Source organism: Ochotona curzoniae, unplaced genomic scaffold (genome assembly GCF_017591425.1).
Source record: "Ochotona curzoniae isolate NIBS_2020 unplaced genomic scaffold, NIBS_Ocur_1.0 contig_4501, whole genome shotgun sequence".
Classification (NCBI taxonomy): domain Eukaryota; kingdom Metazoa; phylum Chordata; class Mammalia; order Lagomorpha; family Ochotonidae; genus Ochotona; species Ochotona curzoniae.
Window position 1 is genome coordinate 14187151 of NW_024466307.1, and position 27564 is coordinate 14214714.

At 40.3% G+C, this 27564-nt stretch overlaps 1 protein-coding gene across 1 annotated transcript in view; it reads right to left on the minus strand.

The window, feature by feature from the left end:
* Positions 1–22528, minus strand: part of LOC121160217 — an 85529-nt gene extending 63001 nt beyond the window's left edge. Inside the window, exons 1-5 of the mRNA XM_040985865.1 lie at positions 22474–22528; positions 17082–19334; positions 13720–13905; positions 7180–7347; positions 2255–2356 (exon numbers count right to left, since the gene is read on the minus strand). Coding sequence (XP_040841799.1) covers positions 2255–2356; positions 7180–7347; positions 13720–13905; positions 17082–19334; positions 22474–22528 — 2764 coding nt within the window. The remainder of the gene's footprint in view (positions 1–2254; positions 2357–7179; positions 7348–13719; positions 13906–17081; positions 19335–22473) is intronic.
* Positions 22529–27564: the final 5036 nt, after the last annotated feature.

Below are 27564 nucleotides of genomic sequence, written 5' to 3' on the forward strand. Positions count from 1 at the left end.
TAGATTCGATCCGAATCAAGTCATGAAAAATTCAAAGGCTGTCCTTTGCAAAGATTGATAGGAATTTTAAAGTCAAGCACAATTCCATCAAGAAGTGGTCCAACTCCTCACTTATGTGCCTAGGGAATATTTTGCTTGATTGTGAGCCAGTTGCTTACAATCCTCTGGGTGCTGAATCACAATGTCCACAAGGCTTGAGACCAAGAGGTTGTGGTCTTGTTACAACCCCCTTCAACATCATCTATATTTTGTACTTGCTTATGCAAGGCAAAGGGCCACCTACGGTCCACCATGGTGGCAATGCAAGCAAAGTTACCATCTGCAGTGCTAGCATCCAACAGGGACAATTGGAGTTGTGCCTGCTCCACCTTCTTTTCTAGTTTTGATCCATCTCCCTGCTAATATGCATTTGGCAAAGCAGTAGAAGGTATTCCAAGTGGGTATCTGCACCCATGTGGAAGAGTGGCTTTTGGCTTTTCTTGGCTTTTGGCTTGTGGCTTTAGCCTGATCCAATACAGCCATTTGGTGGCAGGGGGCGGGATAGGGTGGGGATTGATCATGGAGGAGAAGTTTTTCTAACTCTGACTTTGAAATACATATGTATTTAAAGGTAAGGGGACAAACTTCACTCTCAGCTTCATGGCAGGTCCTGATTTTCTAGTATCTCAAGAAATATCTAGTGCACACGGGGAGGGAGGAAGTGAAGCAGGTCTATCCTGACCCTAAGGGCATGAGGACATTTGTGTTGGAAGCTTGCCTTAGCTCTCTGCGCAATTCATGATGGGTAAGCTAGAATATCCAAGGTGGCTGTGGATCCACATGGAAAGCTTGAAACACCAATGATGGGGTTGAAAGAAATCATGCCTTTGATGGAGTGATTGAGCCACGGACACAAATCAAACACCTGTGCTATTTCACAGGCTTCAACAGGCAGTCAATCAATCCCCCTCGGCGGGTAAACCACTTCAGTCCGGCTTTTCTATTACTTGCACCTGAGTGCCCTAACAGATTTAAGTCACAGCAAAGAACTCCAGTCTGGAGGCAGAAGTTTTGAAACCTGAAATCTGCTATGATTCTGATTATAGTGCGACCTTAGTCTAGTTATTTAATTATTTTGTTGTGCAATACTATCTATTAAGTAGACATGACAATATCATGTTCAACGTCTCTGTGTGTGCATATAGATAAATATATATACATATATAGTATCCAATGAATGTGGATTTCTGTGATGTTACATGGTCTTTAGATTTATGGGGAAACTTGCCCACTTCTGATTTGATGTTACAAATAAGAAGGTGTCTTTCTTTAAGACCCTGGAGTGTGACACAGGCATGTAGGCTGCCACTTTGTTCTTAGACTTTCCTCTCCAGTGAAAGTGGATTGAGTCTCTGCATTTCACAAAATCAGTGTCATTGATCGCACGGCAAGTGATGACCTACAGGAAACTTCCTTCCCATAGATTCTGAAACTGTAAATCTTTATGTCTTTGCTGCACTAGCAAGAGTCCACCTTCTTTGTGGGTATCCAGTATTTCTTTTCTCTAATGCCATGCCGTGACAGTTGATCAGAAAATGCCATTAAAAACGAAGCATATGTGACTGCCTGAGCCCTGTCTCCTGCCCCTGGACTCACCTCTGTCTGTATAATGATAGAAATTGCACCTGTTGTACCTGTGCCCTCAGGACCTTTATCAGAGCTTGGCCATCTTCCATTTACAGACATGAGAGTAGAGTGCCAACGGAGTCACAGGGCACAAGACAGAAGAGCCCTAAGTGCTGACAAAGGAAGATGCAGCAAGACTGTGTTTTGTGAAGCATGGAGCTCAGATTACTTTAATCCTAGGAATAGGAGAGCAAGGGATCTAAATCTTCTCAGGTATCTACTTATTACTGTTTTAATGAGGAAATAGGGAAGCATGAGAACACTTTAAAGAAATAATTTAGGGAGAATGGAAACTCTGAAACACTGGCAGTGGGCCACAGTGGCCAGGCAGGGTACTTTGGGGGAGGGGGAGCAGAGCTCTGTGCAGATCAGAACATGCTCCATCAGGAAAGCAGGGTCGGTTAAAATACGTGGTCATGCTAGGAGCACTTCTCATAAAGCACCTTTGGTAAACAGAGATTGGGAAGTTGCTGCTTGTGCCTATGCATGTTTTACTGGATAATAACCTTGAAGGCTACTGAGTGTATTTTGCTAGGGATGAGATCGTTACTCTGTTCTAAAATACAGCTACTGACATCGGACTACTTACTGGCATCCACTTCAGTGACCATGATTGGCTTGGAGAACTGAATTCGGAAGCCCCAAGGATAATCCCCGGTACCTTTGAAGAGTTTCACGGTTCGCTCACGAACTAGAGAGAAAACAAAGAGGGTGGTTTTTTTTTTGTTTTTGAGTTAATTTATAAGTGTGTTTTTAGGTACCTAGTGTTTGTCATTTGTGTATTATTCACCAGGTATAGTGCGAATATTGCAAACATCATACAAGTTTTCTCTTCTGGAACGCAGGTAGCTGAGGCTTCAGGGTTGAAACAACTTGCCTGAGTCACAAGGTGAGTAGCAGGTGGTGCTTCTCTCAGACTCCTGAGCTCTTGCTTGTGACCTGTGTCAGAGCTGCTCTGGAGGAAATCTGAGCAACAAAGACCTAAACCTTTCAGAACTGGTAACCATGAAACGTTTTAAACAGGCTGGCATAAGGGGATGAAGACAGAACCCTCTGAGCTGGCATTTCAGGTTAATCTTCTGGCTGCAGCATCCACATCCCATGTGGGCACCAATTCTATTACCGGCTGCTCCACTTCCTAGCCAGCTCCCTGCTTGTGACCTGCAAAGGCAGCAGAGGATGGCTAAAGTCCTTGGGTCCCTGCAACGACATGGGAACACTGAGGAAGCTCCTGGCTCCTGGCCTTAGATCAACTCATTTGGGGAGTGAAGCAAAGGATGGAAGATCTTCCTTTCTCTGTGTGTGTCTCTCTCCTTTTTTCTGTAAATCTTCCTTTCAAATAAAAATAAATGCCTCTTTAAAAACAAAACAAATCCTACACAGACTCTCATCCATCCATTGAGGTCTCACAGGAACTTCAAAAAAATCTAAGCAACTGAGTTTCAAAAGAAACGGGCAGATCTGGGTCATGCAGAAAGGAACTCTGGGAGCTGTGCTGGGTTGACGATGCAGATTTGCAGGAACCCGGCAGTGGGAATTGTGGATTGTTGTACCAATCGCATGCTCTTTGATGAGTGTGATAAGCAATTCCTCTGCTTTGCAAGCTTTTCTTACTATTTCCTCCCTGAACATTTTATTGCCTGCATGCACAAAGCATCTTCAAATAGTCCATGCAAAATGTGCATTATGAAAAAATACGCATGGTATTCAATTGTGTTGCACCAAAATAAACTTTTTCTTCATTCTGCTTTTACTCACAAATTTTTTGAACTCCCCTCAAGTAAATGTGCATGTGTGTCTGTGTGTGTATGCATATACATTTCTTGCTCACACTTGCTCATTGTCAGATTTGGCTTATTCCTATATTTGATACACTTCCAGACCTTCTGGGCTTTTCTCTACCTCAAGACATTTGAACTTGTGCATCCACTAGGGAGTGCATTTTCTCAGCTTGAATTTCTACAGGTGAGAAGGTGACAGGGCAAAGGCAATCTCTCTGCAGAACTCCTCAGGGCCATCGCACCTGAGAGGTGAGAAGAGGGCATGGTTTTCAGGCAGAAAACACGTTTCTGTCAGTGTTTCTTTGACTGAAACATGATTTCCACAAGGGGACGTGTGGCCGTGGCAGGCATTCTATACTTACAAGATAACCACATTTTATTTTTGATTCAGAAAAAAAGACATTTCTGGATCTAGCTAGAGTATGACATTGAAATAAAATGTCAGAATAACTTAGATGATCATAGAGAAATCATTTTTGATCTAATTAAAAAGGCTTTGAAGTAATGTAGATTTACTTGTTTAATTATTGCAGAAGGAGGTGAAACGGCCACATAACACTGAATGGCTTTCCTCCTAAGGACTAGGTTGGCATTCTTTTTTGGCTGAATTTTTCTTCTAGCTGCTAATGAATACCTGAAAATACTAAAGAATAAATCATGATAAAGTATAAAATGAGCTTTCTAATCCCCAGACATGCTTATGAATAATAGGTCCACTCCAAAACCTTTTGGAAAAAAGCTAAGTAATTAATTAGAAACTAGAATTTCCATCTGATTAATAAAAGCATGAAAAATTAACACCTTGGGAATTTAAACCTATATTTTTAAAGTTTCATTTATTTATTTGAAATGCAAAGTTGCAGAAGAAGTAGAGAGGGACAGAGATCTTCCTTCAGCAGGTTCATTCTTCAGATGGCCACAGCAGGTGGGCAGGGGAGATGTTTGCAAGCTAGGAGCCAGGAGCTTCTTCCAGGACTTACACAAGGATGGCAGACTCCTCATCAGTTAGTCTAATAGCAGCAGCCAATCATTCATAGACATTTACTATGACTCCACCTCATGTCCTCCTGTGTGCTAGAAATGCAGTGGACTAGAGGACAGACTAAGGGACTCGCTCTCCCAAAGTTCATCTGCTAGACGCTGGCTGCCAAGGACGCGTAAACATTCAGATAGAGAAAGGATGAGATCTTTTGTGTGGATCCCAGCAGAAATCCTTTGTCTTTTCAAACTGAAGAAAACACATGGTTTTTCTGCTGTTGAAAGCAGTATCGGAAAAGCACACCTGAATTGTTGAAGAGCTTTTCAGGTGTCCAGAGGCAACACTTTGGATTCTGTCCCATTCCGTTCCAGCCCATCTCTGACTTGTTAGTACGAGTTCCCTGTAGAAGTCATTTACATGGCTCTTTCAATGTAAGAGTGGTTAATGCTTGGTGCTAGGAAGTTCAAGGATGCAGGAAGGGATACCTTGATGTGCTGCAATAGACTGGTAGAGCTAATCAGGGCAAGGAACATCTAAATCCTATTTCTGAGTCCTATAAAAATAATTTCTACCATCCCTACTTGCCAAAACTTCCTTTTCTCTCTAGTTTTCTCTTGATACCATTTGCTTTTGACAAGTTGACTACCTAATAGATATATTTGTTTAATGGAGCATTTGTATTGGGTGGCTACAAATCAAATCATATTTGTGGCTTAGTATTTGCATTGAATTGTTACGATAGCGATTGCTTTCAGAGCTGCATTTGTTCTGATAGTGGTTGCTTTTTGTTTTTCAATCGGGGAAATTGAATGTCAACAGTATGCCACTCAATAAAGTCTTTCAATGGTGTGCTCTACCGTAGCCATCTCCTGTGGGAAAAGAGACAATCAAAACATTTCGCAACATGTTCCCCTTCCACTCTGGAGACAATTTTCTCATATTTTAAGATTGATAGTCCTGGTTCCCCCTTGTTACTGTCTGGAGGATAATCTATGGATGCCACACAGCTGCTAAAAATCCCCAAATGACTGTCATTGAATTTTCAGGGGCTGTGTTGGCACCTCTTCAAGTAATTTATCACCCGAGATAACACTGCCTAGAAATCATCTTGTTAAGTGTAAAAATTTGCAATGAAGGACAAATATTTACATAAATATGACATAAAACATATACTCAAAACATCTTAACATTTTCAGTGCAGTTTTCAGCAGTATGCTTCTATTGAGATACAAACCTTTATTTATCATTTTCTGCAACTCAGAACTCTTTGGGGATAACAAGGAAAAATGCATATATCTATGTATATATGTATATATATATTAATATAAACCTATAACCTCAAGAAAGTATGTGTTGGTTGGTATAAATTAGCATTGTACCATATTTATGATGCTATTAGGCTAATAAAGACATTTTCTAGTGTACAAATTGTTTGTTTGCCTCTCACTCAACTCACCTGCCTATCACCTATCTACCTTCTTTATTCTCTTAGTATCATCCAGTTAATAGGACATGTAACTGGAATATGCAACATTTGAAGTCTTAGTAAGAACAACTAGCACATCTTGAAATGAGTTCCAGTCCAATACATCGCCATGAAACTCACAGGATTGAAACAGGATTGAAACACGCTCTTTCAAATGAGTAGACATCAAGAAGAAACTCAGAGAAGCTCTAGTTTACTCTTCAGATACCATGCATGGTCTTAGGTACACCAATGACTGTCTCTTCTCTGTGTAAGTGAGGTTAAGATGAAACCAACACTGTGCATTTGGTTCTCTGGGTGCTAAGATCATACCACATTGTTATAGCATCAAATCTGTTACTTATTTCTGTATCTTAACAAAGGCCCGCTAGTGCTTGAACCATAAGGGCCACACAACTTGTTGATTATGTAATTAGTTAGAAACATGGTTTCAATCTGAATTTTTGCTAACTTCAGTTAAATTATTTATTATTCATCAAGTTATTCATATCAATAAATCAGAAGTTGACAAAATCTTTATACTTAAAATTTGCATAGAAATGAGAACTTCACATAGTAAGGCTTACAATTCATTTGTAAGGCATTGAAACAAATCATAGCTATTGTCCATTACAGAAATATCAGTTTTCAGCTTATTAGAATTCACCTCACAAAATTCATGTAGCTTTAAGAGTGTTAATGGAATCTACAAAAAAAAAAAAGCTCCACAAAAATACTTGCCTCATGAAGTAAAGGTATAACTATAAAACACACTATTAAATGCAAAGGAAGACTACAAAATTACATATATATGTATATATATGTATATATCTAATGAATATACGATAATATCAAGCGCTTATGCCATATTTGCTTAGAAAAAATATATAAAAATGATAAAATAATTGTACCAGGGAGTTGGAATAAATGTTAAATTTTTATATTATTACAAATGTGTGCTTCAAAATTAATGCGTATTTTTACTGGTAGTACAAAGGCAAACTCTTGATTCTGAATACATTAATCTTTATTCCAATTCTGGAAATGCTATTCTAGGTTTGAGTAGGATATTAAGATAGTTTTTATTTTTAATAGCCTCAGAGTCTTCCATACTATTAGGAAGTGCTCAAGCACTGTGAATGCATGTCTACTCTCACGAGTTAGCTGTCCACGTTACTCTTGCATGCTGCCCAACCCAGCGTTCAAGTACTGACTTCAGAAACTTAACTGGAGTCTAGCTGCTGGATCTTTCAGCACAGTTTGTCTCACCGTCATTATGGAATCCTTACCAGCTACTGGCCGGGGTTTCTTACTAAGGCACCTGGGACTGTCTTCAGGATTCCCATCATCCCCTCGGAAAACCCAGGCTGCTGAATGAAAATTCTCCGTGTAGAATCCCTTTTCCTCGACGTCAGTGCAGAAACCAAGGTCCACGGAACGGCCATCTTCTGAGGTAACTAGGAGGAGAGGAGGCAACACATGAACTGCATCCTGGCAGGAAAGAAGCCCTAAGATGTTGAAAGTCAAGATGAGAAAGCTGCCAGATGTTGGCAAAATGAGGTTAGAACACAGAATGTCCCATCAAAAGCGTGGAGCCCAGGTCGCTGCACGGGTCTCTGGGGCAGAAGGAACGCCAGAACACATGTATTCAAGACCGTGTTGCTTCAGGGTCAGAGGTGACAGTCTACGCAGAGGCTGCAGCACTACCAATCCTACTGAAAGGGAAACTATGCAAAGTTTTTTATTTTTTTAAGATTTATTTATTTTTATTGGAAAAGCATATCAGAATTATGGAGAGAAGGAAAGACAAAGATCTTCTAATTGATGATTCACTCCCAAAATGGCCAGGAGCTTCTTCTGGGTCTCCCACATGGGTGCAGTGTCCCAAGGCTTTGGGCCGTCCCCTACTGCTTTCCTGGGCCACAAGCAGGGAGCTGGATGGGAAGTGGAACAGCCGGGACACGAACCAGCACCCCCATCTGGGATCCTAGAGCCAATATAGTGAGCATGAAAGTGCTTGTTTTGTAAGACCTATCTAATTAGTATTGATAGACTAAGACGAAAACATGTAAAGCTAGGAATTAGTTTTGGAATCCATTTCAAAATCTCAAGTAGAAGAAAGCATTGTCAAGTTTGAAAAGAAAAACCCAAGTCCCCGAGATGTTCCTGGTGCTTCACAGAAGGCATTGGGAGGTTTCCCAGGAAGGTCCTCAGGCCTACAGGAAGAAGGTGAGAGAAAGCAGGTTAAGTCTCATCTCACCTGAGGGTATTCGGGGACCGGGGAGTCTCTTCCATAGTGTGGGAGGCTGTGCTAGTTGAGCCAGTGGGTTTCACTATTACCTTCCGGAAGTTCGTTTGTGGCTCTGGGTAGGAAGATGGAACCTGAATAAAGTCATGAGCCAAGTGTTTCAACACTTCAAGAGCTCATGAGAACCACACATCATGTATCTTTATTTCCCACCAGGATCCTATAAGCATGCTGGTTCTAATCCCAGCAGTCCTGCTTCCCACCCAGCTCCCTGCTTGTGGCCTGGGAAAGCAGTTGAGGATGGCCCAAAGCCTTGGGACCCTGCACCCAGGCGGCGACCTGGAAGAGGCTCCTGGCTCCTGGCTTCAGATCAGCTCAGTTCCGGCTATTATGGTCACTTAGGGAGCGAATCAGGAGACAGAAGAACTTCCTCTCTGTCTCTCTTCCTCTCTGTACATCTGACTTTCCAATAAAAAAATCTTAAATAAAAAAATAACAACCTAAATAACCTCTTGTATCCCTCCTCACTACCTCCAGTTGCTTCCATGTCTTCGTATCAAAAACTGCCTAGGAAGCCTTCTCCTTGCTAGCCCTACTCTCCAGCAGTGGCCAGCTGCGTTTCAGCCATAGATCAGTTACAAAAAACCTTGGTCAGGACAGGCCTCTGCTGTCACAGACCTCTGGACCATCATTCCTAAGGGATTTGGTCCCACTATTACATTTCTGCTTCTGCTTTCCTAGCTCTAGACTGCAGAGTGTTGTGTTATTCATTGTATCAACATATAGATACAATTTGACTTTTCAAATGTTTCTGTGGGACCTTGAGCTAAATAGAAAACAAATCCATGTGTCTTTTCACAAAAAAAAACCCTTATCACTACAATTCAGTGTGCCAGATGAGCTTTTTCATAAAGGAACTGAAAAATTCTTGATCATACTGATACAGAATTTGAGCTTGTCCTCAAAAAATCAAAATCCTTCTGTTTTGTTCTTATTGTAGACACCATCCCAAGTTCCTGGCGTCCTCTTTGCTCTCTCATTCTTCTGTATTATCTGGGTATAATTTTAGAAAAAAAAAATCCTCTTATTTAATGAAAGGAGAGCCAATTTGGAGTCAGATACAAGACCAAGATTAGATTTGGCTAGTTAATTATAGCTCTGTGATCTTGGACCCATGCCTGCTTTCCTCCATGAAGTGAGCACGAAGACACAGCACTTGATTGATAGTGTTGCTGGGAGAATGAGTAAGATCATCTCCTGTCAAGCTCCTAGGAGAGTGCCTGAACCTTACCAAGCATATTGCAATTGCTCATTACCACTATTAGGAGCTGGAGTTCATTTTTCTGTCCTCTCCCTGCTTCCCTTCTTTCCTCAAGCAAAACAGAGTTTGTAAAACACATTTCCACAGCAATTTTCATACCTGAGTGCAAAAGGGGAAATGCTATCAAGTGTCCTCACGTGATTAGACCCAAACTCTTGCCACATCTGTTTGTGATACAGAATCTGTTCAGATGACAAAAATCAGAGCTCTAGTGTGCAGGCCCTTCCTGCAATGTCAGTTTAGGGCCTTTAAGTCACTTACCTGATGTGCCTTACTCAGCATTCCCCACAGCCTAGATGGACCGATCTGTGGTGTCCACACACATAAATATGTCATCGCTAATGCCTTTCCCAGTTATTACAGAGGAAGTCAGAGACGAGTGAGATTAACAGAGAAACACTAGCTGTAATGATGCTCGATAAAGCTGCCAGGTTTTAAGTCATGGATTAGTAGCATATCCTGACTCTAGAAACGAGATAAAATTCAAACCACATATTAAACAGCGTTAGTCCTGGCAACTGTTAGTAATTTGCAGTCACCACTGAAAAGTTCTTGAAGAAATACAACGTGCCTTCAGGGAATCGGTGGCTTGGATAAACTGAATGAGAAATGGCAGACAGTTCTACTCTCTTGTGTCCAATGTGAAATAAATTGTTAGTCTAGATTTTCATCCAAAACAGGAGTCAACCAAAAAAAAACAACCATTGACTTAATTAAAGCAGCTGTCTTCTTTTGCTGTGACATTTGAATTTGTATGTCATACCGCTGATTCCTGTGTTATCGCAAGTGAGGTAAATGTGTTGATGCTCCAAAAGGAAACGAAAATCCCGGATTTGCAACGTTTGCCAATTTCCATTGTATAAATACCTCTACCACGGCCAATTCCAGGCTACCAATCTGCTGTTGCTAAACTCAGTGTTAGAAATATGTGTGCAATCCACTTTTACGAGCTGGTGTGAGCTGGCTTCAGCACAGTGATGCGTTTCTTCTTTCTCAAGGAAAGCAGAGCAGATAGGCATGCCTAAGATCATTGATAGTGAAGGATTAATCAATCAAGCAGCGAATGAGATGCACTTGGTTTGACAAGCTGAGTAGCCAAAGGGCACAGTGCAGCTGAAGAAGCTGAAAGCTTGATGCACTGGTCCATACTTTATGATTGAATGAAGAAAGTCTATAGTTGATCAAACTAAACAATGTTTCCAGTACTTAAATTCCTTTACTTAGATTACTCACAAATTGATATGGATAACAGGCGAGCTATGCAATTTTAAACATGTTTATATATATATAGTATATATATATGTATATATATACACATGTTTATATATATTATATATATATATAAATTTTTACTATGAGGCAGAAAGTGCTCATTACTCAGACTCCTATTCTTAGTTTCCAAGCCAGATAGATGCTGATTTCAGAAAAATGGTAGTTTGGGGAATGCCTTGATCATTTCAGAGGTGTGAACTGTCACTGAATTTCTCTGTACTACGGAAGAGGGGAGTTTTGAGGGAAAAAAATCAGAAAGGAGAAAAGAGAAACCAAGGGATTCAGCAATTTCACGTGGACTAGGGAAGCAATAGGTAGGAGGGCCTCTGGAGGTGACTTCGAGGCATCAGGGGGACCTTGGAAACAACAAGGTGTAGGCTATTATTCCAAAAGCTGAAATCCTGAAAAAGTAAACATCTTTGAGGTTAAGACCCCAAGATGATGATTCTGGAACAAATTTGAAAATCCTTTATAAGATATATATATTATGAAAATAGAACTTATTTGAGAAACATAAAAAATGCCAGAATACTCCGTTGCATCCCACAGTGAAGCAGGCAGTGATAGCATGCATAGTTTTGCAGACAAAAGCACTTAGATTTATCAACATGCACTACAAAGGATAATAGGTATGAGTAAAATAGCTGTATTCATAAATAAGTGGGTCGGAAAATGAAATGTGTAAGCACATTACTTGGGTTAGTAACTGTGAGCTTTATATAACAGCAACCATCTGAAATAGTCTAAGGGACAACCTAAGTGTTTTGAGGAAATTCATGAAAAACTTCTATAAGTCACAGTCATTTACATGATTGTGTAAAGAACTGGTAGATTGGGAAACTTCACCATTCACAAACATAGCGTACAAAAGGAATGTCTCCATTTACGGAGAATGTTGCAGTGTTTTTATTTGCATACACAAAGCTGATGCACTGTCAACACCGTGATAACGCACTTGCAGCCTCAAGTTGGAAAAAGATGCATGAAGTGAATAGAATTCTCACAAAATACGTATTCTGTTCATGTCTCCAGCACAGGAAACCATGTGAAGAAGAAAAAAGCATAATGAATTGTAAGAAATAAATGCTGACAATTTAAGCTTTGGGTGGGTGGGCGGGGGAGGGACAACTTTAAAAAGAGAACTGAAGAAAAACTGGAACAAAGAAAAAAATAAGAACAATAAAGCGTGGTATGTGAAAAACGATGGTGAAGGCAATTACATGGAAGCAGGCAGTCCATTATGTCTGCTGACTTTCACACTCATTCATTATATTTTCAAGTCATATGCTTTGCATGTCCATGAATAGCTGTTTGTTCCTGTTTTTTAGGGCATGACTATCTTTGGAGAATGGATTTGTACTCATTTTTTACGCTGTGTTGCTCTTCTTTAAAATTATTTTATGATTCAATATATAATAAAAAGGCATGACCTATTAAAGTTTTTCATCTTCTGTACTATACTCCTGTTATTTTGAGTAGGTGAAAAATCCATGCTGGTCCACTCCTCTACAGACCCCAGCTTGATAGAAACACTTTTGATTGAACTGAAACATCATTGCCTAAGTATCTTATCATTCTATGTTGCACATAAATATTTTTTGAACTAGTCAGTGATTTCCCTCATTTCTTCATGCAATTGCTGCTTCAGTTCATTAAAAGATCTTATAATTTCACCAAACACAGAAATGTCAGTGCAGACAAATGATGCATTATTAATTGGAGGCTTTTGTCACTGCTGTATTGGAAGGCCAATCCCTTCTATGGAATGTAGTCTCTACCACTCTTATATAGCCCTTTTATCAAATGGGAATTTAAAAATTCAGGATTTCAGCTTTGGAGGTTTCAACATTCAGTAGTTGAATCCTTCTGGATTGTGACTTTCAGGACTTCAGAATATAGATTCTAGAATTTAGGAATTTTGACTGTTAAGCATTTTAACATTCGGGGTTGTGACGATCAGGATTAAGTCTTTTACAGTACGATTGGCACAAGATGATAAGAATGTTACGTCGGCAACGATGGAGCTAAGTATTTAAACATTTAAATTAACTCATAATGTGTACTTGCACGTTTACAAATACATCAAGTCCCTAATGTGTGCTGGATTTTCAGCTTACTCTGTGTAGAATATTCCACTCCCTGCACACATTTCATTAGTGGCATTCCACTAGTCCAGCTGCAGGACTCAGCATTGGCTTTATGAAGGTGTCACTCACTCGCTCCAACACAATCATGTGCTTATCTTTCCTGGTTTTGAAACAAAGTTAGTTCAAATTTCAGTGTCGGGGTCTCTCCTGAACATTTTAAAAAAAATAATACACAGACAGAAAATGGACATTAGTTGGGTGTTTATTCTCAACAAGTTTGCTTTCAGAATTTAGACCCATTTTAGGGATGGGAAGCTGGGAAGTACAAAACTTCTGAATAATTCTCTCCTTTTTTTAACCCACATGTTTTTCTGTCAGTTGTATCTTCTTCACGATGACTTATTTCCCATAACCGGGGAACTGAAATAAAATGCTGTTTAAATAACAGACCTCTTTTTGCCTGAGAACACTCTCTCCCTAAAGTGCAAGTGCATTTAAACATTCTCATTTTCAGCAATGTCTAAATGAGAACAAAAACTGCTACTTAAAAATCGAACATGTTTCCTTTCACATCATGCCATTTTTATAAGCCAGCTTCTATTCTTTGAAGGAGTATAGAGATTTACTTTCATAACGAGACCTGCAGGTTAGCTGTCTCCCTATCAAAAAAGGAAAGCCTCCTTAGTAGGGGGTGGTTAGTTTTGAAGAAGGTGTGTTACCAACTAGAAATTCTGCAGTGGATAGTAAAGAGTTGACCATTTCAAAAATTTATCATTGGGGCAGTACTGTGTTTAAACAGCAAAGTTTAGGCTATGGAAATTTAAGAGAGGGGTCTTGGTTGATATTCGGTACGCTACTGACTTTAGCATTGTTTTGAAAAAGTAGCCCTTGATCTACTCACTGGATCCTTCCGTGATGTTGCTGGTAAATGAACCTCCCCCTGCTGAACTGCACCTTTTGCCGTCCTTGAACTGCTGCCTCCTTCTGGCCCACAGCTCTACTGCTTCTTCTTGGGAGTCATCGCTGGCTCTTCCGCCTCCCGCAGCCAGGCCCTGGGATGACTTCCGGAGGCTGTTTATTTCCAAATCTAGATACAACCACATTCAGTATGAAAGTGAGACATTTCAGGAAAAAATATACATTCCAGTCTTTACAGAGGAATCATGCAGATTAATAGGACAATTTCATTTTTTTCTTTCGCTTTTCACATTGGAGTCCATTTAACAGGTATTCCTTGAGTACTAGTAGTGTGCCAGCCTCTGTATTTACTGAGGAGAACACGAACTGTTGAGGGCAAGTAATAAGTTCTCACTAAGAAGTTATTATCACCTGAACTGGGCCAATTACAATCCATAATAATGAGTTTAGCATTGCACTCACATATTTATGATTTGACCTCTATTCATTATGAATGTACAAATTTCATAATACATTTCTTTTTTTTTGCTAAACATGTTGGTTCAAAATGGAAAAAAAGAAATACCAAAATGCATGGAGACTTTGCTTGCTTTAAATTTGAATAAGTAGCAATGGGAAGAGAAAGAGGAAGAAGAGGAGAGAGATGCTATCCACTGGTGGGTTCCCCAAATGGTTACAATGGCCTATGATCAGGGCTGGGCCAGATCAGCGCCAGGAGTCTGGAACAACTCGGGGTGTCCCATGTAAGTTGTAGGGAATACAGCTCTTTAGGCTATGGAAATTGGATGGGAAGTGGAGCAGCCAGGACTCAACCCTGGGCTCTGATATGAGGTGCTGGTTTTTCAGGTAGTGGCTTTAACCTACTGAGTTAAGATGCAATCAGGAGCCAGGGATATGCTAGAGATATTCCTGGGATGAAATAACATGCTCACGTTCCTTGAAAGATTAAAAACAACAACAACAACAACAACCATGCAGTCTGTAGGAGCAACAGACTAGAAACCATACATATTTTATCCATTGCTACGTTTGGGTTGTACATGGCGATCTCAAAGTGCTAGTGGAAAAAATGAACGTATCTTTTTACTTTGATTTTTTTCCAAGATTTTTTGAGACATCTCTTAAGTCTCCAAAAATTGATAGATTAGAACCCAATACCCATTTGTGCCAGGATAGGTCAGGATAGGTCCTACAGGTTTTGATCTCTTGTAAAAAGAATGGGAACAGCTACCTCTGCCCCTTAGGCCTAAGACATCGCCAAATTACAGCTGTCTTGAAAAGTCAGAAGGCATTGGCCTTGTATTCTCATGTCCTTTGGACGGGTTCTCTCTGATTTACTGATACTGAACTGTAAATGAGCCTGCTTGACTCATTTACATTGCTTACCTGGTCCCTGTAGAAGACCTGCTGTGAGGTCCAATCTAGTTTGTTCCCGAGAGTGAAGTAACCACATAAATATTGCAGTCATTACTCTTAATCTGAAATGTAAGGCTAGATGTCGAGGAACTGGGACTAACTCATTCAAGGGATTTGAGGTAGGATTCTGGCTGGAAGGTTCTAGAAACTCAATAAATCAATGCAGACAGGAAATACAGAGCACAAGAGAAGGAATAAAGGATGTAGGGAAGCTTCAGGAACAGTCTTCTGTATGTTTTTATTGTTTGAGAGGCAGGGGAAGGGGCCACATACCATGCGTGCGCCTCTCGGCTGATTTCACTTCTCAAAAGACTGCGATGCCTGGTGCTGGGGTTGGGCAGGAGGCAGCAACACGATCTGGATCTCCCACATTTCTGCCATAAACCCAACTACTTGTGATTTCACCTGTTGCCTCTGAAAGTGTGTATTAACAGTAAGCTGGAATCAGGAACTTGGGCCGGGACTCAAACCTAGGCACTCTGAAATAGAACCTGGGCAGTAGATCAGAAGGCCAAGCATCCACTCCAGGGATAGATGTTGGATGAACCACAGTAACACAGGAAATCAGCAGCTGTAGTTGCTTACCAAACAGGACAGTTTCCAAGTCTACTGAAGTGCAAGTTCACCTATGAGAGGACTCTGAGTGGCATTATTGATTTTATTAGTGAAGTCAGCTCTACCGGAAAAGGCGATAAGCAGAGAAGTACTCCCTTTAGGAAGGTACTCAGCCTAGGGGAAACCCATCCAGGTGAGCAGGGATGCCCACGATGGGATCATGAGATGGGAGAAGGGAAACACTGGTCAGAAGCAAGTGCTGCAATGAATGCTATTGATCTTGGCACCAGCAGGAGCACTGGTGGAGCTGAGCAGTGGCTCTGCAGGGCCGACTTGCTTCAGGATGTTCATAGAAAGCAGGTTTTGACACTGGTTTAAGCAGATTTGTTCTCTGTACAACAAATTTCAAATATTATGCCAGCTGTTATGTCACTGATTACCCATGTATATTTTATTCTCCTATTAAATTTCTTTAATTCCATTACAAAATTTACATCTACAGCCACAGCGAAGAAGAGGTAGCTTTCCTACTAAGATACATCATCATCTCAAATCTCACTTCTTGGCATGTTAGGAATGTTATTACTAATTTGGAAAGCACCTGATGCTTTTTCCAAGATTAATTTGTAGCACAGAATAATGCTAAAATTACTCATAAAATAATTCGAACTTCATCGCAAGGGCCTTCCATGAAGCAGACAGGCAGTATTAGGTGCTGAGGAACGGATTTCCATCTTAGCCCTTCCTTAGTCTGCAGAGCTTCTGGGATCCATCAGTGGCTTAAGTAAGGCCAGCCAGTACCCAAGGGAGGGTAGAAGTCTGTTAGAGGTCAGAGGTCCCAGGGACGGTTCACTCAGGCTTAACCAAGGCCTTTTCTGGTTATTGTTATTTCCTTTAATGACTATTCCACACAATCTCCTGGGACATGCACACCCTGCTTCTGCAACATCACAGTCAGATTTAAAACACGTTTTATTACAACCATATTCTTCCTATTCTTCCAAAAGTGCTTAGCTTGCAAGAGGGAAGGGAATGGTGGATTATTTAAGAGTGGCAAAAGGCTAACATTTCCTACAAAATTGATTTGGCCATACATCAACCTTTTAAAGAGAAATTGATTTTTTTTAACTTTATATTAAGTTGCAGCCTTAGTGATTTTGCTATGCACTATTTATGGGTGAAGTGGGTGATAATGTAGAGAAGTAAGCTGATATATATTTGCCCAAATCCGTCTAACTCTAAAATTACTCAATATATCTCTAGCAATGAAGAAAAAAAATCCTAAGTAATAAAAAAGGCCTTCAACCTAAGACTTTTCAAAGCCCAAACATGTAGAAACAATAACAGTTAAAGGTTCTGCATCACCCACTGTACCTTTGAAAGCCTCCTGCTTGTGAGGTGAAAACAATATGTCCATCTGATGATAGTAAGTTTCATTTTTGTTATCATCTCCTTCAGAGTTTGATTCTGTTGATGGAACCCTTTGGCACTCTGCTGCCTCCTGCTTAAAAGTGGTAATTCCAAGACTTCCTTCATCATTGTTACCATTTTGGTCGGTCCTACTAGTGACCGTTTTCTGAATAAGACATGGATTGCCTATAGCGTGCACTGCACAGCTGGACTCGGTAGTGTTTGTTGGAAAGTTCATTTGAGAAAAGATTTCCTCATGATTCCCATTTGATAAATCTTGGTGGCAAGCATCCTTTACTACTGGTGCCATCTGACATCTGCCTTGTTCAACATTTCCCAGAGAGCTGGGTGACCCTTTGGGCTGTTCTAGTCCCATGGGACAGTTAGCATCAATTTTGCCTTCATTGTCACTTTGAGTAACTGATCTTTTCTGTGACTTCAGAAACGTGAAGACTGGCATTTTTACTTTGTTGGGGGTTTCTGTCTGTGAGTGAGTTGCGTGGGACTCTTTTTGGTCCCATGTCATGGTGCTCTGGCTAATTCTGTGGGGTAGGCTCCCTGCAGTGGGGCTGCCACAGAATGTCAGCTCAACAGGTGGATTCTGAACAGTCTTCATCTCTGGCAACGGCTGTGAGCTGCTATGTAACATCGCTTGATTATAGTCTCTGTCAGTCATGTCAAAGTGCTCTTTTTCATGATCCAACACAAATTCAGGACAGCAATTCAAGGAGAAGCTATCGGCAGGTGCATCTTCAGGTCCTGGGTGTCTCATGGCCCAGTGAGATAGACTGAATGTGGTAGAAGGCTTTGGAGTATTTCGACTGGGATTGCAAGATGCACAATTTGCACTCTCCCAGCATCCTGCAGGTGGATTTCTGCTGCATCTGCAGCAGAAGCTGGCTGGATTTTCTGCTGTGAGCTGCACACTCAGAGAAAAGTCATCTTCATCTGGGGAGACATCAGCAATGGTACTTGGCCAGTGTTTTAATCCATCTGTGTTTTGCTGTGCACAGGAGACTGGGGGGATGTTTTCCAGGATATCAAATTCATTTCTACTTTCTTGATCCTCATCTTCAAAAGGCATTTTGCTGAGGTCTGAAGTACTGACATGTGAGCCCTTCAGTGTGTCGCACAAAGTGGGAGGAATGCTTGGGAGGAGAGTGTCAGCCTGAGAGGAGTGTTTCTTTAGGGGCGTATTCTGAGTCACTTCAAAACTGTGGTGATGACAGATGGTAGGTTTTGGATGCCCATCCTCTAATGAAGGCAAGAGCATGTCTGACTGATTCTTCTCCCTCTTGGGAGCCAAGGTTACAGAAACCACATCTGTATTAGTATCCTCCTGCTGGATAGAAGGCAGAGGGGGAGATGAGGCAGTGCAACACTCCAACCGTTGATGTTGCATTCCGAGCCTGCACTTCTCAGGGCACCGATTGCTGGACTTTGAAGGAGGCCTGGGACACTCTTCGGTGCTGCCATTGAAGGAAACCTTGCTGCATTTAGTGACTTTCCCCCACTTGTTAGGATGACGAATGTTAATGAAAACATTCTGTGTATCACTGATGTATTGAACTCTGATTTCTTTTCCTTCAATGTTGACTTGCAGTGAGGGGCTCTCAGCTGCCGCCGCAGCTTCCTTGTATGCAGACGAAACTTCAGGTTCTCGGGCCAGCACATTGTTCTGTCTAGGAAAGCAGCCCCCAGACCTGTAGTATTTCCGACTGTGTCTGAGGGGGAAACTCCGGTGACATCTTGGACATCTCTTCCTTGTAGGGATCTGGGCACCTGTTTTACGAGACACGCTTTTCTTAACTTCTACCTGAACATGGACCTCTCCACATTTCACATCCGTGATACATTTGCCCTTTGCTGCTTTAAAAACTTCTGCTCTGCTGGGGAGATCCTGCACTGTCATTTTCCCTAGTAACAATTGTTCACAACCATTAACTGGGACCGCTGGCAAACCTTTCTCTCGTTGATGGGGAATGGCAGGAGGGAGACCTTTGTTGTCAGATGGACTCTGCTTCTTCTCTTTAGGGATGAGGGAGAGGTGCTGCTTCCTGCTCATCCTAAAAGCAGGTGTGTGCTCATCTTTGTTTTCCGGAGAATTTCCTGATGTTCCAGTCTGAGGAAGCACAGCCTCCAAAGTTCCTCCTTTGACTTTGTTTTCAAGATCTTTTCTGTTTTTGTGGCTTGGTTGATCAGCAAGTTGAGTTGCACCTTGAAAGAAAAAAAGGGGAGGAGGGGAAAGGTTTCTATGCTGATTTAGAGAGTAGATGTTCCAAATTCTAGGATGAAGCACACTGTATCTGTTTTGTCAAAATTTTGGGTAAGTTCTCTTGCACTTATAGTATGAAATAGTATACTGTACAAATGTTCATTCCCAAATAAGTATCTTATTATATACCAATTCTTTTAGAGTGCAGAATATCACTTGTTAGGAAGTTAAGAATTTAAACTTCATTCTAAAATAGCAGGTTTCAAAAAGACACCGAAGTGAAATATAAGTGTTATATTTCAGTAAAAATATATCCAAGTAAATTTTAGATACAACTTCTTGATAAAGAACAAGCTGTCTTGGTCAGTTGTGACCTTGGCCTACTGCCTTACAGGTTGAATCAAGCTCCATACAATTTGGGCTGGTTTTACAAATAAAGGTGTGGGTAAGGAAGATATGAGAGTCTTAAGTTTACCTTCCAGAAGTTATGGTCTGGTATGCCTTGGCCCCAAGCTTTTATAGAGCCTACTAACTCAAATGCCCTCGGCACCCTATCGGTAGCACACACAGGTGAAGTAGACTGGGCACACATTCTCCACCTTTTACCAATAGATGCCAAGTAAGAAGGCATCCTAGTGTGGGTAAGTCCTTTGATTTTTTGAAGAGAACTAGCCTGGATCGATTGCTTGTTGGATGGAATGCCATTGTGAAATCTCCCACTTTGTCAGGATTGGATCAAATGTTTGAAAATCTTCTGTAATTGGAGGCTAATGTTTTTGGGTACCAGATTTTGACAAGAGCTGTCAGATTGCAAGCCTATCCTTGTCTGTTTTGTCTTGTTAAATTGCTGTGCTGTAAGAAATATGAGCAGCAGCGTATTTTTAAGTTAAGTAAAAATCTAAAGAGGGAAAATTTATACGTTTATTATAAATGCTATTAATTCAGACATGAAGTCCGTGTGTAGGGGCTTCAGAAAGTACACAGAAAATGAGATTAAATGTTTTCAGTGAATACATTTTTTGAAAATTATTTATATTTTGGTTTGAAAGCAGACAGAATTTCCATGCACTACCTCATTCCCAAATGCTTAACATCGCCAAGGCTGGGGTGATCTGAAGCCAGAAGCCCTGAACTTCATCCAGGTCTCCCACATGAGTGGTAGGAACAAAAGCACCTGAGCTGGCACTTGTTGCCTCCTCAGGGGCACTCCTCAGCTGGCAACTGCATTGGAAACAGAGATGTGCTAGACATTTAAATATGCAACACAGGTGCCCCAAGTGGCCACTCAACCACTGCACCAAATGCTCATCTAGGGAGCCAAGATTTTGAAATCCATGCACAGTTCTTTTCATAATTCATATCTGTGTATGAACTTGTTGATAACTTCCTATTGTAGCTTTATTGAAAATATCTGTAGAAGCACTTCTGTATATGGCAAATGAAACCTGTTTAATAGAAAAGGCAGTATTCTTAAGTGACATAATGAACATTCCCATTGGCTATTGTCTTGCCAATGGAAAGGCTCCTCTCCTTTCAGGGAGCTTAAATGGTTTCCCACAGCCCCAGCTACAGGCTGAGAGCTGTGATGTGGAGTTGTGGGAGAAGAGGCATGGATTTACAGTCGAGCAGGGACATGACCATTTATTCATTGATGGAAGGCCTTCCAGAACTGGAGATATTAATTTGTTCTTAAAATAACAACTTTATGCCAAAAGCAGTTCAGTTTACAGCTCCTTTATATTTCATAATTCTGTATGTTATAACCGCTTTCCATCGACTACACTTCAATTTCTGCAAGAAGGAAAACAGAACTGACTGTTTAAGCCTCCAAGCTTATGAGAACAGTGAGTTTTAGTAGCCTAATCTGAATAAATGAATTTTTAATTTAAAATCTTATTGTTCACAATAGGCATCATTAATCATTACATATATAGCAACAGGCCAAACTTAAAAATCATTTTATAATATTACTTATTTAAAATATTCTTTGAAAGGCAAAGTGTCAGAGAAAGAGGAAGAGACAAAGAAAGAGAGAAATCTTCCATTCACAAGTTCACTCTTTCAGTGGCAACAATGGTTGTGGCTGAGGCAGGCCTATACAAGGAGCCTGGAGGTCCCTCTGTGTCTCCCATGTGGGTGTAAAGGGATCCAAGCACTTGAGTTATCTTCTGTTGCTCTCCTAAGCTCATTAGCAGGGAGCTGGATCTGAAGTGGAGTAAGCAGGACTCTTAACTGGCACTCACAGGGGATACTGGCATTGAGGGTGGTGGTTTTACCTGCTATGCCACAATGCAGCCCTGACTGATTTTTTAAGTGTTAATTAGTTACTGGTTCTGCCATTATAGTGCAACAAGATAAGCCTGAGTTGCCAGCATTCCATAAGGAGCACTGCTTCTGGTTTGAGTTGTGGTTGCTCTCTACTGACACTCCTGGGGAAGCATCAGAAGATGTCCAAGTTCTTGGACTCCTGCCACCCAAATGAAGGACTTGGATGGATTTCTAGGCTGCTGGCTTTGCCCTGGACCAGTTCTAACCATTGAGGCTATTTGGGGAGTGAACCAGTAGATGAAGATCTCTCCCCTAACCTCTCTCTCTCTGTGCCTCCCTCCCTTTGTAATTCTGCCTTTCAAATACATTAAAATAAGTGCATAAAATTATTTATTTATTCAAGCCAAAAGCCAGGAACTGAATCTGGGCATCTCACTCAAGTGGTAAGAACTCAGCTACTTGAGCTATCACCTGTAGTCCTGAGCGTACACCAGCACAACATTGGGATTGGCATGGGCGCCCATATCTAGCTCCAGGTTTTGTGATAGGGGTACAGGTGTCTTACACAACATCTTAGCCACTGTGCCAAATATTGGTTCTGGTGGTAGAACAGTTACATGCATTGACTGTCTTAATTTTGTTCACATTCCTGTGATAAGGAACAAAGCACTTAAGCTAAGTAGTTCATTTAATGTTTATACAATCATAGAATCAAACTTACACACTGTGGTATCCAAGATCTTCCATTTTTTGTAGGTCCTTTTTCTTTTCCTTTTCATTATGGGGAGTTGTGGGCCTTCCAGTTTCCCTGTCCTTTGAAAATATGAAATTTGAAATTGATTTTCACTTGGAAATTAGTTCTGACTAAATTACCTGCTGACTGGATGGCATGATAGATTTCTGAGGCTTCTTTATCATACTTTATCATACTTTATCATACTTTTGTTTGAATTTATTTTATTCTCAACATGTACTTTTTTTCTTTCATCTTCAGTTCTGTCCCTACTCTTTAGTTTATATTCACATACTGTGTAAACATTCAAACATGACATATACATGCATTTGTAGACATTTAGGATACAAGGGATGCCAGCAATGTTTCATTATTTTTGTGTTCCATTTTTTCCTTCCTAATGGAAATATCTAGCTTTTAGTGAATGTGACCTAAATTCAATATCATGAAATCTGTGACCCTGCCATGTTAAGTGGGGGTGAGTAGATGTTTTGCCTTTATTAAATCATTATCATGTTTAATATTATTGTTGTGATTTATAATATCATATTATATAGTTATTGAATATAGACATTGATAGGGCTGGCAATTCTTTGTAAACGGAGGTGAAGGGGAGAAGGCGGCTTCCTGACTTCCATGCCCTACCTCACGTAGGCAGGTGCCTGAGCTCAGGGCTCTGCTTGACTCTAAATTCTCTCCTGTAAAAGGATTAATCAGAATGGAAAGCTGCAAGACAAAGCGCTTTTCAAGTAGCAGTTTCCTTTGAGTGAACTTGGGCAGACTGTGTTTTTTAGAAACCTCAGACAAGAAGCTTGACTTTTCATTGATTTATGTGTAAACTCAAACAAAATAGGGCTGCTTTGTGCTCAGTTTCAGCAAAAATGAACAGTTCTCATCGCTGGGTAAAATTCTCTATGTCACAGCATCATTCATTTCCATTCCTTCTGATTGTACAGACTCTCAAAGTCTCATGATTTTCATAATTTTTTGCTGTAGGTTATTCTTATACAGGTACTTAATACTCTTCTACCAATTGCCTGTTATCCTTCAGGCTTCATTGCTGGACACCCAGTTGCTGCCAGGTGAGCAATCACTTTTCTCAGATGTCCAATGTGGGGGCTGGGTTGAGCTGATGATTATAAACACACGACTTGGTGCCTTTCCTCTTGTATTTCTGTATTATCCAAGTTAGGTTTTCTAATTATAGGGAAAAATGCTTTTAAAGCACTGGAGCGGGTTGTTGGTCGATTCCTCTATGGTTTCCATCATGTGCAAGGCAGAATGTAACTTGTGGCATTGCATCTAGCAGCTAGTGCTCTGGGCTTGGGCTCCAAAGAGTTGAGTTGCTGACTCACTGTGCTGCTTCTGCAGCAGGACCTGCTGTCATTGCAAGGCTGACTTCCCTTTATTTCTGGGGCATACTCTACTTTCCAGGGAAATCTTACAGAAACACAACCACAAACAGGGTTTCAATCAAAATGGCACCTGTTTTCTGTACCTCCTGTTAGGGTATATGCAAGAGATTACTTCAAAATGTTCATGTAAAATGGAATGAGCTTTTAAGTTTATTTTCCCACAAATTGAAATCCTTGCCTATAGAGTATCTTTGAGAAGTTCACAGAACATGCATATTATGAAAAATTATGCATGCATTTATTTTTTCGCATCAAAACAAACTTATTAAGGCAGATGTTACAGCACAGTGAGTTAAGTCTGTGCCTAACTTATCAGGCCCACATAACTTACTAGTGTGCAGGCATCTCCTTAATTCTAGCTCAGCATATTGCTCATGTGCTTGGGATGCAATGGATGTGGTACAACAGATGCAAGATCTCTCTGTCTTTTCCACTCTCTCTGCAACTTTGATTTTCGGATAAGTCAGTTAAAAAAATAAATCTAGAAAAATCAGACTTATTTCTTAATTGCTTTTCCTTAAATATCTTTTTGTATGCAAAAAACCTTGTAATTTATTTTCATATTCTTTGAAAGGTTAAGAGACACAGTGAGAGATAGAGTGAGAGAAACATCCTCCATCTGCTGCTCTCATTCCCAATGCCACAACAGCCATGGCTGCACCAGGTTTAAGCCAGGAGCCCGAAAGTCGATCTGAGTCTCCCTGGTGGATGGTGGGGAGCCAGGTACTGAGCTAACACTTGTTGCCTCCCTGAGTGCATATTAACAGGAAGCTGAAAAGGGAACTGACCTGGGAGTCATGCCTGCCTCAAAAGTCGTTTTATTGATTGATTTATTGATTGATTGTTTTCCTTAACAGAACAGTGGTTCTCATATATCTGTGCTAGCTATCTTTCTTGCTATGTGCTTCCATAAGAACGTTCCTAAAGAAGCTTATGGCTGCTCCTGGAGTAATTATGCCAAGTCCTAAGCAGGTTGTAGGATTCCATCAGTTCTGCTCTAATTGAACATCTGCCAACATTTCCTGCATGGCCTGGCACGGCTGCAGTCTCATTGTCTAAAGTGGGCCTCAACGAAAGGAGAGGTGGGAGAAAGTGTTCCTTGGGATTCTAGACTCTTGTTTTCTGTTGTCTCATTCCTGTTCCCTCTTCCTCGAACACGGTCACTTCTTGCTCTCTGTAGCCTCTTTCCATTCTATAACTTCTTTATTTACTTTCAAAATATATTTGTTTCTTTTGAAAGGCAGAATGACCGTGAGAGTGGGGGAAAGACAAAAAAGAGAAAGTAAGTGAGCAGATGAGAGAAAGAGATAGGGAGAGTCCTTTATCCAGTAATTTACTCTCCACAGTCTAAAATAGAATAAGGCCAAAGTCAGGACCCTGGAACTCTATCGGGGTCTCCCATGTAGGTTACAAGAAGTAAGCACTTCCTGAGCCACTGTTCACTGCCTCCCAAGCACATTGGCAACAAGATGTGGAATAGCTTGGACTGGAACCATTCATCCCTATATAAAAGATGTGATGTCCCAAGACAAGCCTTAGCCCTTTGACCATAATATCCACCTCTTTCTCTTCTTTTCAAAAGTCCTAATAAACATAGGCATGGCCGTATGTCATCTATAGAGATGATTTTATAATCCCCAATGTAACACTTGTTAATTCACAGTAGTGTGAGGTCAGAAGTCTGGGCACAAGGCTCCATTTGCCAACTGATGTATCTACGTGCATGTGTAATTGGAATTTTAACACACCTTGTCCTCAGAGCTCCTGAAGTCCTCTGTCCTTTCCACTTTCGTTCTCGCCTGGATCATCCTTGTCTCAGTTGAGAGCTTTAGCATCTATCCAGCTCACATGAAAAACCTTACATGCTGTCCTTGGGTTTTCTCTTTTCATCTTTTTCCCTCCAATTGATCAATGCAATCTGCCCTACTTTTTTTCCAAGCATTTTTATCCTAAATTATGTCTATGTATTTTATTCCCCATTATTACTTATTCATTCCAAGTCATATGTGTTTTTTTTTTTAATCTGGACTGCTCAAATAGCTTTGCTTTTCTTGCTTTTACAGTGTCATCCGTTATTTATTTACATAGCGGCTAGGCTGATTTTTTTTTAAAACATAAATTAAATCATGTCACCTCCCGTTTAAAACCCTCTAATGGCATCCCATTTCACTTTAAAAAATCCTAAGTATTTTGTTTGTTTACATGTATGCATAAAATGTAATTTAATCCAGAAGTAAAATATATCATCACTAACTACACCTTTGGATATACGTTAAGAAATTTATTCTACTACAGATTTCCTAGATTTATGCTTTTCATAAATGTTTATTTGTTCTGCGCAAAATCAGCAATAAGGCAATAAAGTTCAGTAAAGTTACTGTAATTGCTATTATATATCAACTGAATCAGATGCGTTTATATTGGATTTTTATATGTCTTTTCCCAACTGGGCTTTGAGTCATCACTGTGATTCACTAAGAGTGAGGAGAAAATATAAACAGGAAATGCTAGCTCTATCTTTCTACTGAAGGATTATATAGCGATCCTGCTTTTCTGAGAATGTTGTTGGATAACACAGACTTTTTTTTGAAACGTATTGTTACTGGTGTCATTTTCTGACAAATTACTTAAAAATTCTCTACTGTAATGCTAGCCTGAAAGGGCTTCCTTGAACCATGCCAAGAAATGTTCTGTTACCAATGAAAAGAAGGATTCACAAAGGGTAGAAAATAATCACTATTAAAATTCTGGAAGAGGTCTAAGTGAGAGATAATTTCAGAAGACTAAAAGCTGTCTTCCAGGGGAGTTCACCATCGCACCTAGTACTCTGTCACGTTCATCAGCTTCATTTTCTATGGACTCAAAAAGAAATCTAGGTATTGTTGTTAACAGCTCCACTTTTCTTTAATACAAAACCTATGCTCTCTGCACTCACATTTTCAAAGAAGTTCATCTGTGTGAAACAAATTCTCAAAATTCAATTAAAAATATTTGAAAGAAATGGAATCCTATAGTTTCTGTTTACTTAGAAAGCAGAAGGCTACTTAAAGATTTTCACGAGAAAGGAACTAAAAGACATTTAATTGGGATTCACACAGCTGCTGTTGCATCTGTATATGCCACAGGAAACATGTTTTAGCGGTTGGCTGCCCAAAGTCTCAGCACACCATAGTAGCTGGGTCTGGGGTGCAGCCTTGAAGGGATTTTTGCTTGCTTTGACCAGTCATGGCATCTGCCAGTGGACATGAGCGTGCTACTGGCTATATATATATGTATATATACATATGTATATATATATATATATAAGGTATCCTAACCCACTGTTAGTGGAAATGTAGACTAGTGCAATTATTAAGGAAGACAGTGTAGAGATTCCTCAGAAGTTTAAAATAGATCTATCCTATGGCCCAGCCATTCCACTTCTGAGAACTTACCCAAACAAAATAAAATGAGCATATGAAAGAACTGTCTCTATCATCATGCTTAAAGCAGCTCAATTTATAATAACTAAACTATGGAATCAACCAGGTTGCATATAAACAGATGATTGGATAAAAGAAACGTAGCATTTATACACCATGGAATACTACTCAGCCATAAAAAAAGAAAAGAATCCTGTCTTTGTGACAAAATGTTTGCAACTGGAAACATTATGTTTAGTAAAATAAACCATTCCAGAAAGGACAGACATTATTGGTTTTCCCTGATCTGTGTAATTTATGCACTGAATTAAAAATTGTAATGTATATACCCTTGACTCTTGTGAAACAGTGGCTTTTGTCCCTCTAGTTACTACTTGTCAGATTGTTCACTTAA